The 13,092-nt window shown below is 42.0% G+C and overlaps 1 protein-coding gene and 1 pseudogene across 1 annotated transcript; one reads left to right on the top strand and one right to left on the bottom strand.

The window, feature by feature from the left end:
- Positions 1 to 491: 491 nt before the first annotated feature.
- Positions 492 to 2,801, bottom strand: LOC102916947 (crooked neck-like protein 1 pseudogene; annotated as a pseudogene).
- Positions 2,802 to 8,903: 6,102 nt separating this feature from the next.
- On the top strand, positions 8,904 to 11,270 carry LOC102919699 (ubiquitin carboxyl-terminal hydrolase 29-like). Its single transcript, XM_076574467.1, has one exon. The coding sequence runs from the start codon at positions 8,904 to 8,906 to the stop codon at positions 11,268 to 11,270; it is 2,367 nt and encodes a 788-aa protein (XP_076430582.1).
- The last annotated feature ends 1,822 nt before the right edge of the window (positions 11,271 to 13,092 follow it).

The raw sequence follows: 13,092 nt of genomic DNA, 5'->3' as shown, positions 1-13,092 counted from the left end.
TTCTATGTTTCTTTTTTTCACTTGTGGGTCTGCAGTCATCAATACCACTGCAAAAGAAGCTTTGTTGCCCCTCCCCCTCTTTTTGAGCCTTCCTCTGCCTTTGCCCACTTGGTTTGGAATTTTGGAGCTTCCTGCCTCAGCCTCACAAGTAATTGAAATTACTGGCTTGAACCCTTGGTTCAGATATATTTTTGTTTTATTTTTTATTTTTTGGTTTTTCAAGACAGGGTTCCTCTGTGTAGCTTTTGAGCCTGTCCTGGAACTCGATCTGTAAACTATGCTGGCCTTGATGAGAGATCCACTTGGCTTTGCCTCTCAAGTGCTGGGATTAAAGGCGAGTGCCACAATTGCCTTTGATTTTAGAAATGATTTTTAATTTTATTAAATTTTCGATTTTTATTTTATGTGTATAGTTGTTTTGTCTACAGGATTTTGCATTTTCCCTGCTGGATTTCAGTGTTTTTTTTTTTTGTTTGTTTGTTTTCTTTTTTCTTTTATTTATTTATTTTTATTAGAAAAATTCCTTTACTTTCAATTTCCCATCCACATTTAACCCAAGAGTGTTTTAAAAAATAATTCGAAAGGTAGCTATCAAAGATGCCAAACACCTCCTTACTGGGTAAATATACAAAAACGTTCATAAGTCAAAGTTCTAAACTATTAATTTATATAAAAAATTACAACATTTAAAACGATGAGGATTCACTCTCATCAATGTCCTTATCTGGATCCTGTTCAGCAGCTTCTTTTTCTTGTTGCTGTTTCTTCCAAAGCTTGGCCATTGCCAGAAGCTTGAGGTTAGGCTGGTTGGCAGCATCCTCTGGAAAGATGTAACCATGGTATTCTTCCCAGCCGGCATCAGACCCATCTTTGGCCTGGACCTTTCTCCTCTTCTTGACCTTTTCTGGCATGAGTTTGTCTACTCTTTCCTTGTCTGATACTGTTCTAAATTCATCTTCAAACCCTCGACAGAATTCCAGCAACGTAAGTCTCTCTTCTTTTTCTTCACGGTTTCTCATGTTTTATTAGCCTCTTCATAAATCTGTCTGCATTTAGTCACACTTCCTTCTTTCCCTGAGGATAACTTAAACTGAGCAAAACTGATCCATACCTTGACATGCTGTGTTCGCTGAAGCAATTGTCGGTAAAGTTTTTGTGTTCTTTCAGTTTCTTCCTGCTCAATCTCAAAATCAATATATGATTTCCAAAGTACCTCTGGCATGTCTAAGCTTGGCTGGCTGATGGCTAATTCATAGATGGCCCGGGCTCTATCGATATCACCAAGGATTGTCTCTAATTCTGCAAACTTAATCCATGAGGTACAATTTTCAGGTCCAAATTCCAAGAACTTTTCATAAAGCTTCCGGCATCTGTCAAATTCTCAAAGCTGTAGTTCCAGTTCTATATAACCTTTGAATAACTTGTTCTTTGGACATTTGCCTATGGAAGTCCCCAAAGCTCTTCTGACAAATGGCAAATTTTTCTGTCGTATTTCAAACTGTGCATAATATAACCACATTTTGGCAAATGTGAACTTTTTGTGAGGAATTAGTTCCAAAGATGCTTGATATACCTGTCTTGTCCTTTCAGGATCCTTGGCTTCCAGCTCTTCATAGAGTGCATAGTTGATCCAGAGATAGATGTAGCGCTTCCAGTGTCTCTTCTGGATGGGCTGCACGTTGGCAATGGCCCTCTCATAGACTTCCCAGAGCACGGTGTCGGCCTCCGCCTCACTTTCCACCAAGCGTAAGTAATCAATCCATGCGTTGTAACTGTGTGGATTAGCCTTCACTTCTTCTTCATACTGGAATCTCTGTTTGCTCACGATGGTATCTTCAATACCCCTCCGGTCACCAAACTTCTTCTCAAAGATGGTATAGTTTTTAAAGAGTTCTTGGGCCTCTTGTTTTGAAATTCTATCGAGGGCATATTTGTAGATAACTCGCACCCTTTCAAATTCTTTCTGATTTTCCTCAAATTTAGCAAAGGCCACATACAGGTGTGCATCCAATGCTCAACTCCTAAGAACTCCACTGCTCTCTCGTAGACTTTCCGCGCATGGGCAAAGTAAGCGTGCTTCTCCTCGAATCGGGCATACTTGATCCAGTTCTTCACAGCAGGGTGCACGAGCACAAAGCGTTCGTAAATGGTACGGCCTGCTCCACCTCTTTGTATCTTAGCTCAAAGTTGATGTAGGAGTGCCAGGCCTGCTCCTCAGGCTGCCAATCCATCCAGCGCTCAAACACCTGACAGGCACAGGCAACATTGCCCAACATCTCCTCCATGTATGTGTACTTGTACCAGAACTGGTTGACTCGGGACAGAGTTGTTATGGCTCGGTCCCAGATATTTTGGGCATGGTTGACCTGGCGGTTCTTCATTTCCATTTCTGCATATTTCAGCCAGAGTGTAATAATTCCGAGTGTAATAATTCCGATAGTTTACATCTAAGGCACAGTCTACATCTAAGGCACCCTCATATATGGATCGAGCCCTTTGAATTTCCTTTAGACTTTCTTCCCATTGTGCGTACTTTATCCAGTTACTAACCACAGTCCTATTTTTCCTTATGTTTCCTTATATCTTCAAAAGTCTTCCTCTTCCGAAGTTTGTAATCATTGAACTCCTCTTCATCTGTGATCTTCTGCTGAGGCGGAGGTGGAAGGAGCTCGAGCTCTTTCTTTAGCCTCTCTTAAGAGCTGCTTGGCAGTTATCTGTACCTCAGCTGGCGCTTTTTTTTTTGCACCTTGGCCACTTTGGGAACCCGCTGTTTCCCGGCCGCTGTAGAGGCCGCCATGTCTGCAGCCGCTGAATCGGAGCAATGCCAACACACACCTGAACCTCAGAAACCTCCTTAGAGAACCAGCTCACACCAGAGAGCCGGCCCACAACAAACTAGATACTTTTTTCTTTTTTAAATTTATTTTTTTTATTATGTGTACAGTGTTCTGTCTGCATGTATGTCTGCAGGCCAGAAGAGGGCGCCAGATCTCATTACAGATGGTTGTAAGCCACCATGTGGTTGCTGGGAATTGAACTCAGGACCTCTGGAAGAACAGCCAGTGCTCTTAAGGGCTGAGCCATCTCTCCAGCCCTCCCCCCCCCAATGTTTCTTTGATATTCCTTACTATCACTTCCTTCTTCATTTTGGAATTTGGAATGTTTATTCTGTGGTGCGATTGTATATCAGAAATATGTAACTTGTTTGGTTTTTGTTTTTGGAGAAATTGTTTCTCAGAGTAGCTCTGGCTAGCCTGAAATTCACTATATGGTCAGACTGGGCTTGAACTCAGAGATCTGCCTGTCTCTACTTCTCTTGCCGAGTGATGGGATTAAAGGTTTGTACCACCACCATGTGGCAGAAATATGTAAATTTACCAGGAGCTGCCAATTTAAAGACTGCCTAGACTCCCAATGTTTGACACGGTCTTTGGAGTCATTATTATTACATTGACTTGGTGTGTGTGTGTCTAACACACATGGGTGTTGTCATCAGAGGACCAGTTACAAGAGTTGGTTATCTCCCTCCATCACATGGGTCCCAGGGTTGGAACTCAGGTCCACAGGCTTGGTGGCAAGTGCCTTCTGCTGAGCTGTCTTGCCAGCTTGGTCTTTGGACCTTCAGTCAGTGTTGGAATAGGTAATGGCTATAGAACTTTGGCCGCTGAAAAATAGGTTTTAGGCATGACCACACCTTGCTGCAAAAAGAGATTTTTCTTAGGCCGGGCGGTAGTGGTGCACGCCTTTAATCCCAGCACTCGGGAGGCAGAGCCAGGCGGATCTCTGTGAGTTCAAGGCCAGCCTGGGCTACCAAGTCAGTTCCAGGAAAGGCGCAAAGCTACACAGAGAAACCCTGTCTCGAGAGTTTTCTTTAAACTCTTTCCCCTGGAAGAATTTAAAGAAAGGTCTCTATGAAATGAAACCTTCTGAATGAACTATGTGGATCAGATTTAGTGTGGACAGAATGAGAACCAGTATGGTGGTGCAGGCCTTTTTTTCCCCACCACACAGAAGGAGTCAGATCTCTTTGATTTTGAGGCCAGCATGGTCTATACATAGAATATGGCAGTCAGGGAAAAAAAGATTTCTCTGGAAAGTCCCATTTCTTGGGGCTTTATTTTCTCAACACTGTGATAGGAAGATGAAGGGCCTCAAGTGCCTCTTTAGAACATCTCATCAGGGCAGAGTGACAGTGGGGAGCACACCTTTAGTCCTAGTGCTGGAAGCAAAGCCAGGCAGATCTCTGTGAGTTCGAGGACAGCCTGGTCTACAGAATGAGATCCATGACAAGTAACAAAAATACACAGAGAAATCCCGTTTTGAAAAAAACCAAAACAAACAAACAAAAAGAATAGCTCCTCAGGGCTTTCCTTTAGCTCATCAAGCAGAGGCAGAAAGAGGTGAACTTCTGTGAGTTCAAGGCCAGCCTTGTCTATGGAGTGAGTTCAAGTGTAGCCAGGGCTACACAGAGAAACCCTGCCCTGAAAAAACAAAACAAACAAACTGGAGATAACTGTCACACGTTCTGTTCATACAAGGGTTTGATTAATTTCAGTCCCAGAACTCAAAGCAGACCTGCTGGTTCCTTCTCAGATGTCCACCTGCATGCTCTTCCAATCTTAAGAATCTCTTTTTACGCGGCTGGAGAGATGGCTCAGCAGTTAAGAGGCTGCTCTTCCAGCGGACCCAGGTTCAATTCCCAGCACCCACATGGCAGCTCAAGCCTGTCAATAATTCCAGTTCCAGGGGATCCCACATCCTCACAGAGACATACATGCAGGCAAAACACCAATGCACATTAAAAAAATACATAAATAAATTAAAAAAAAAAGCCGGTGGTGGCGCACACCTTTTATCCCAGCACTCAGGAGGCAGAGCCTGGGCTACCAAGTGAGTTCCAGGAAAGGCACAAAGCTACATAGAGAAACCCTGTCTCGACAAAAAAAAAAAATCTCTTTTTGCAGCAAGGTGTGGTCATGCCTAAAACCTATTTTTCTGTTTTTACATTGTTGGTTATTGGATCTGTGGATCTCAAGGCTTCATTCTGCTCTCTGCTTGAGGTCTCCCTGAGGATAAATGTGTCTGTTTCTTAAAGCTTTCCTCACTGCTCTATAATAGGTTCTTTAGTTTCCTTTATGAATTCTAAGTTCAGGGGCCAGAGAGAGGGCTGTTTTGATCCTAGCACTTAAATGCTGACTCACAACCCTCTCTGGCTACAGTTCCAAGGGATCTGACACCCTCTTGTGGTCAGTGCTGGCACTGCATGCAAGGGGTGCACAGACAACCAGGCAGGCATCACCTACACACATGAAATTGAAAGTAATTTTTTTGTTTGTTTTTTTGTTTGTTGTTTTTCTTTTTTTTTCTTTTTTTTTTTTTGGTTTTTCGAGACAGGGTTTCTCTGTGTAGCTTTGTGCCGTTCCTGGAGCTCACTTGGTAGCCCAGGCTGGCCTCGAACTCACAGAGATCCGCCTGGCTCTGCCTCCCGAGTGCTGGGATTAAAGGCGTGCGCCACCAACGCCCGGCTTGTTTGTTGTTTTTCAAGACAGGGTTTCTCTGTGTAGTTTTGCGCCTTTCCTGGAACTCACTTGATAGCCCAGGCTGGCCTCGAACTCACAGAGATCCGCCTGGCTCTGCCTCCCAAGTGCTGGGAGAAAGTAATTTTTTAAAAATACTTTCTTTTTTTTAAGATTTATTTATTTATTATGTATACAGTATTCTGCCTGCATGTGTCCCTGCAGGCCAGAAGAGGGCACCAGATCTCATTCCGAGTGGTTGTGAGCCACCATATGGTTGCTGGGAATTGAACTCTGGAAGAGCAGTCAGTGCTTGCTCTTAACCATGGAGCTGTCTCTCCAGCCCTGAAAATAATTGTGAGGTTGAATTTATTATGTGGCTATTATATTATGTTGCTTTTTTCTACTGGCCTTGTAGACCATGGTAACCTCCAAGTCACAGATCCTCCTTCCTCTCCAGTACTGAGATCAAAGGTGTGTGTGTGTGTGTGTGTGTGTGTGTGTGTGTGTGTGTGATCACAGCCAGCATGAAAATAAGTCTTAAAAACAACTAGAGTTCTAATTTCTAGTTTTATCTGGTATCTAACTGTCCTCTCCACATGTCACCTCTCCTTGCAGACATATGTCCATGTTTTGTTTCAGATTCTTGGAGAAGCAGGAGAGTTCTGGTTGTCTCTATGCCACTAGATTTTGTTTTGTGTGTTTTTTCTCCTATGCTTTTTTTTGAGTCAGGGTCTTTTTATGTAGACCTGGCTGCCTCTGAATTCTGTATGTCTACCAAGCTGCCTTCAAACTCAAGAGATCATCCAGACTACCTCCACATTCCTGGTTTAAAGGTGTGTGCCATGCCTTGCCTATGGAGTTGGAGTTTTTAAATTTCTATTTCTTTGTATATGCTTGTGTTCTTGCACACCAGAGCTAAAAAGTGTGTATGTCAGAGAAGCTTTTGCAAGAGTTGGTCTCTCCTTCCACATGTGGGTGCAAGGGATGAACCTGGGGTTGTCAGGCTTGGCTGCAAGCACCATTAACCCTTTTGCCAGCTGTGTTTAGTTTCTGACACTGGTCTACTGTAGCCATGGTTACCTTCAGGCTGACTTCCTTCTCTTCCTACTTTGGTTTGGGTGCTGTTTCTCACTCCCTTTTTCTTTCTTTTTTCTTTTGTTGAGATTGTTGTCTCACTACATACTTCAGCCTGACTCCCTTCCCTTCCCTCTTTGGTTTGGGTTCTGTTTATCTCTCTTCTTTTTCTTTTTCTTTTCTTTTTGTTGAGATTGTGGTCTCACTACATACTCCATTCTTGCCTCACACATGTCCATGTCTTGGTTTAGCTTCTCCAGTGCTGGAGTTATATTGTGCTGTGGAATAATCATTTTGTACACTGTGAAGATTTGTCACTGTGATTGGTTTAATAAAGCCAATAGCTGAACAGAATCAGGTTAAGAAGGAGAGCCACACTAGGAGAATTCTGGGAGGAAGATGAATAGTGTCTGGAGTCAACAGCCAGAGATGGAGTCCATGAACCTGCCATGTTAACAAAGGAGTCTTCACATGGCAAAGCTGAAATAAGGAATATGGGTTAACTTAAAATGTAAGAGATAGTTAGTAATAAGTTTGAACAATTGGCCAAGCAATATAATTAATATAATTCTCCATGTTTATTTGAGAGTGGCTGTAGGACAGGAAATTTCTTCCTGCATATATACAGTCACAAAGCTCAAAATTGTTTTTGTGTATTTCTAGGGATTAAATTTAGGATCTTGTGCATACTGGATTCTTTAACCACTGAGCTGTATCATCAACCTTTCCTACATTCACATTTGTACTCCTTGATTTTTATCATCTGACCACTTCCGGTTCTGTATATCCGGATATGGAAGCTGCAATCAAAAAGGCCAGCCCCAGAGGTGACCACTCAGGGCTCATCTTCCTAACTGTTGCATTTGCATGAGAGACTAGAATTTGACCAGAACCTCAATGTCTCAGTTTCATCAGGGGGATAGAGAAGAGCAGAGGCACCAGTGAGACCAGACGTGCACTGTCTCCACATTTCACTTGAGGTACTTGTTGTAGCTGGAGGGCTTCTCTCCAGGTTCCACCAAGCCCCGCAGTCCCACAATCCACGTATAAAATAATCACTCAGATGCTTATATTACTTATAAACTGTATGGCCGTGGCAGGCTTCTTGCTAACTGTTCTTTTATCTTAAATTAACCCATTTCTATAAATCTATACCTTGCCACGTGGCTGGTGGCTTACTGGCGTCTTTACATGCCGCTTGTCCTGGCGGTGGCTGCAGTGTCTCTCCTTCCTTCTTCCTGTTTCCCCAATTCTCCTCTCTCCTTGTCCCGCCTATACTTCCTGTCAGGTCACTGGCCATCAGTGTTTTATTTATTCCGAGCGATGTCCACAGCAACTTGTAGTTTTCATTTCTCTTGCTATGATAAAACAGTCTGGAAAATACAACTTAGGGAAACTTAGGAGGATGGGGAAGGTTAATTTCAGTTCACAGTCACATGTTACAGTCCATCACTCTGGAGAGGCACAACTGCAGGAACTTGAAACAGCTGGTCACATGTCAGGCACAGCTAGGAGCAATGAGAGAATAAATACATGCAGACATCTTTCTCTACCCTTATATACTTTGGTACCCCCAAGCAGGGAAAAGTGTCACACAGTAAAGCATGGAATAGTGCCACACACTTTCACACTGGGTATTTCCATACTAATTAAGGCAATCAAGACAATCCCCTAGGCCAACCTGATCTAGAAAAAAACTCATTGAGACTCAATTTCCAGGTGCTGGTAGGTTGTGACATGTTGACAAATAGAACTAACCATCACAATTAAACATCAGGACAGAAAAAGAGAAAGCAAACACACTCTGAGTGTGTCTTCCAGACAATGGGCACAGCTCCAATAGCTTAGAGGTTAAAGCGTGTACTTGAGAATGTAATTGAGATGGCTCAGTAGTTAAGGGCAACAGTGCTCTTACAGAGGACCTGAGCTCAGTTTCTAGCCCCTCCACTGGGTGGATCAAAATTGTAATGCTAGTTCTAGGGGCTCTGATGCCCTCTTCTGGACTCTGAGGGCACTGCACTCACATGTACACAAATACATACATTTATACATAATTAAATTTTTTTATTTAAAGGATATAAGTAACTCTACTTTCTGCTAATTGATAAATCATAATTGTAAATATTTAAAGAAAATGTAAGCTTTCCCACATTGTTCTACTTGAGGCATGAAGAGAGGAATAAAAGCCAATTCTGGTCAGTTAGACAAAAAACCATTGTGATCAACATATTTTGAGTCACAATCTCTCTGTGTATTATGCTTTTTGTTTGTTTGTTTTTAGATTCCCTGAGTTTTCTTTGTGAAGAAAGAATGGCTCCTCAACAGATACATTGTTTTGTCCAGATCCGATGCCAGAACCGGAGCAAACTTACCCGGGCTTCTCAGTGGAAAGAAGCATTCATCAAAACAGTACAAAGAAAACAGAAGGTTAATCTGGTGGTTGCCTTTAAGTTGGAAGGAAGGAACAGGGTTTTTCACTTGAATGATAATGTGTCAGGTGTACTGGTTAGTTCTGGTGAGACAGGAGAGCACTGTCTGAATTTAACTCTCAAAGATGACACTTCCTTACTCATTGACAAGTTATCCTCTGTAGATTTTGAAAGGTTGAAGTCTTTCCTGGATTTTTTTCATCTGTCTGAATCCCAGCACTCTGAGGAACTCGAGAGTAATCAGGATGTTCCTGAAAGCAGTGATCCATTTCACAGAGAGCACCATGAGCCGGTTCATGGATCATTGACTACTACACAAGAAAGGGGTACTCCACTGCCCACGAAGATGCCACTTTTGTGGTCAAATTCCAGCCACAGTCATGTTGGAAAAGAGAGAGTAGAAACACAGAACAAAAATAGGAAGAGAAAATCAGCATCTAGTGTTATAATGAATGAGGCCATTCTTCAAGAAAATCATCCTGAAACAGAAAAGAAATCTAAGACCTCTAACTCTAGGAGTAAAAGAAGCAAAGGTGAGAAGCCAATGGCTTTAAGAGATCCGGAAAAACATAACATTGGGAATCTTGAACCTTCTTTCAACCCCAACACCTGCTCGGGTCCTAACTTAGATAACATTGTTCTTCCAACACTAACATGGTCTGATGAAAGTGAATCAAAGTTTAGCCAGGAGACCCAAACATCTAATAACCTCCAGCTTCCTCTTGAGGCTTACTCAAAACAACTGAAACGTGAAGGCTTCCCCAATTTGGGAAATACCTGTTACATGAATTCCATTTTACAATCTATTTTTGGGATTCCAACGTTTGCAATGGACTTGCTCACACAAGGTATCCCATGGGAGAAAGTTTCCTATGATGATCTTATCAAGCCCTTAAGCCAACTGCTTGTCTTAAAAGACATCCAGCATATAGAGGTCAAGGGGGCGATACTCATGGATGTGAAGAAATCCATTTCGACAGTTGCAGACACATTCTTCGGTGATGAAGAGAATGATGCCCATGAATTTCTAAGTCAGTGTTTAGACCAGTTGAAATTGAACATGGAAAAACTAAATGCCATGTGGATCACTGAGAAGGATAATGAAGCTGAGAGATCATCTCCATCAACATATGCTGGGACTGCCATCCTCAAAAGGTTTGTTTGTCCTGTCAGTGCTAATTTTGAATTAGAGCTGCAGAGCTCCATTGTTTGTGAAGCCTGTGGTGAGGCTACTCTGAACACTGAAGTGAGTAATTACCTCTCTGTTGACCTGCACCAAGGGACAAGAGAAGAGCCTCTATCTATTCAAAAGTCCTTTGATCTTTTCTTTACACCAGAAAAAATTGAGCGTAATTGTGAGAAGTGCAAGAACAAGAATTCAGTTCTCAAATACACTTTGAAGAGGCTCCCCAGGGTCCTCATTGTTCATCTGAAACGCTACCACTTGACCCCTAATGGGTTGTTGGTGAAGAGTCATCAACCAGTTGAGATTTCTAAGTATCTAAATGTATCTTCCCACTACAATGAAAACAGGAAACCACCATTTCCCTTGACTGATAAGGTCCCACTTGATGACTGTGATGTCCCAAATGTCCCGGAAGGGAATCTGCCTCTCAGCCAGTCAATACCATCTGGGAATGTGAAGAACTATGAGAAAATTAATGTAGATGAAACATCAGATCATCACACTACCACTGAGAATTTCAATGGTTTTTGTGATCTTAATAAAGAAACAATTCTCGAAGGCACTCAAGAAATGGCTGAACAACTTCTCCCTAATCATGGGAATATATTACATAAAGAATTCCTTCCTCAGGCAGCACCTCAAAGTGTTAGTACTCAGGAGCACACAGAGAAATATCTGAATAAGGTTTCAGAAATGAGAGATCAGAAAGACGATGAAGATTCCCTTGGTGCATCAGGGAATCCTAGAAATAACAATGTCCCAGGAAGCAACAACACAGTAGATGCTGTTGATGAGTCAAAAAATTTGGTATTGAGAGATGATCCTCAGAATTACAGACTTGTCAGTCTTGTCAGCCATGTTGGGAGCAGCCAAGATTCAGGTCATTATGTAAGCAATGTGTATGATTTTCAAAAGCAAGCATGGCTCCTGTACAGTGATGTCCGAGTGTTCGAGATTCCAGAGGCTTTGGTTCAGGAAAAGCAGCCTGAAACTGGATACATTTTTTTTTACATGCGAAATCAGATTTTTGAGTGGCTGTTGAAAAAGGCATCAGAGTGCTAGTTACTTAGCACACCGAAAGAGCAACAGAAAAATGTGGATGTTTTCTCACCATTCCTCAATGGCTTTACACACTTCCCAGAAGAATCCTAAATTCTACTCATTTTGAAGATTCATTTAGGTCAATTGAAAACTCAGTAAACAAAACAAACAATGTGTTAGGACATGATGCAGGTTATGCACCATTTTCTCCTACAAGGCTACAGTGATGCCTTTCATGTTTTTCTTTCTTTTTTTTTTTTTTAGACAGTGTTTCTCTGTGTAGCACTGGCTGTTCTAGAATTGACTCTGTAGAGCATGCTAGCAGCAAACTCAGAGATCTAATTTCCTCTACTTATCAAGTGCTGTGATCTAAGGTGTGTTCCACCACTCCTCAGGGATGGGAGGATTTTTTTTGAAAAATAATTTTTATTTGTATTTAATGTGTTTTTCCTGCATGTATGTCTATGTGAAGGTGCTGGGTTCTCTGAAACTGGAATTACAGGCAGTTATGAGCTGCATGTGGGTGGTGGTAATTGAACCTAGACCCTCTGGAAAAACAGCCAGTGCTCTTATTCACTGTGCCTTTTCTCCATCCCTAACACAGTGTTTCTTTAAAAATGTCATTCTGAATCAATACAACACAGCAAGGAACTGACTAAATGTCCCAATGTTAGTATCCAACATCATAATGGGTTCAGAACAAGTACTGATGGACTTAAATGTTTAAGAAGTAGTATATAAAATGTGTTATTTTGTTAATGTATAGATGAATTGTTTACATCATCTAAGGATTTTCATTATATTGCTTTTCCTAAAATAATATACTGTTCTATTGTCAATTTATTAAAACCATTGTTTTCTTTTCTTTCTTTCTCTTTTTTTAAAGATTTATTTATTATGTATACAGTGTTCTGCCTGCATGCCAGAAGAGGGCACCAAATCTCATTACAGATGGTTGTGAGGCACCATGTGGTTGCTGAGAATTGAACTCAGGACCTCTGGAAGAGCAGCCAGTGCTCTTAACCTCTGAGCCATCTCTACAGCCCCCAAACCATTGTTTTCTATATGTATCCGTGACTCATTGCTGATGAACATATGCAGCTGCCCACCAACTAACTGGTTTTGTGCTTCCTTCTCAGAATTGCAGGGCATAGCATCAGGGTTCCACGGGAAATGAAATAGATAGAGTGGTAAATTTTGCAAATTCAAAAGCTCCCTAAGGGCTCAGTGGATGCAAACACCTGCCACCAAGGCTGATGACACCAGTCCTGCAAGCTGTCCTCTGACTCTAGAGGAGCCAGCACGTGTGCACATATATGGGTAAATCAATGAACAAAAAGTATAATAAGTTTTTGAATCTCACATGTAGCTTTCTCTGGCTTGGAACTCTCAGTTTAGATAATGCTACTTTGAAACATAGATATTCCCTGGCTTTGCCACCTGAGTGCTGGTATTTAAATGTCTGGACCACAATGCCTAGCACAATAACATTTTTTTTCCTTTGGTTTTTCGAGACAGGGTTTCTCTGTGTAGCTTTGCACCTTTCCTGGAACTCACTTGGTAGCCCAGGCTGGCCTCGAACTCACAGAGATCTGCCTGGCTCTGCCTCCTGAGTGCTGGGATTAAAGGCATGTGCCATCACTGCCCGGCATAACATTTTTAAAGCACTCTTTTAAAAACTTTAGAAGTGCCAGATATACTTGTTATATTCAAATCCTGATTGACATGAGAAAATGCGGTGGTTCAAGGGGCAGGGGATCTGAGACAGACAGTCCTTTAGGTGAGAGCCTCATATATTAACACAAACCGCATGGTGGGGTTCTAAAGAGAACACTTTAGTTCA

This window comes from Peromyscus maniculatus, chromosome 1 (genome assembly GCF_049852395.1).
Source record: "Peromyscus maniculatus bairdii isolate BWxNUB_F1_BW_parent chromosome 1, HU_Pman_BW_mat_3.1, whole genome shotgun sequence".
Classification (NCBI taxonomy): Eukaryota; Metazoa; Chordata; class Mammalia; order Rodentia; family Cricetidae; genus Peromyscus; species Peromyscus maniculatus.
Note: the sequence above shows the minus strand (reverse complement) of the source record. Positions and strands in the feature narration are given on the sequence as shown.

Excerpts from the sequence above, each read along its gene's own strand:
- LOC102919699 (XM_076574467.1), top strand. The coding sequence starts at position 8,904 with ATGGCTCCTCAACAGATACATTGTTTTGTCCAGATCCGATGCCAGAAC.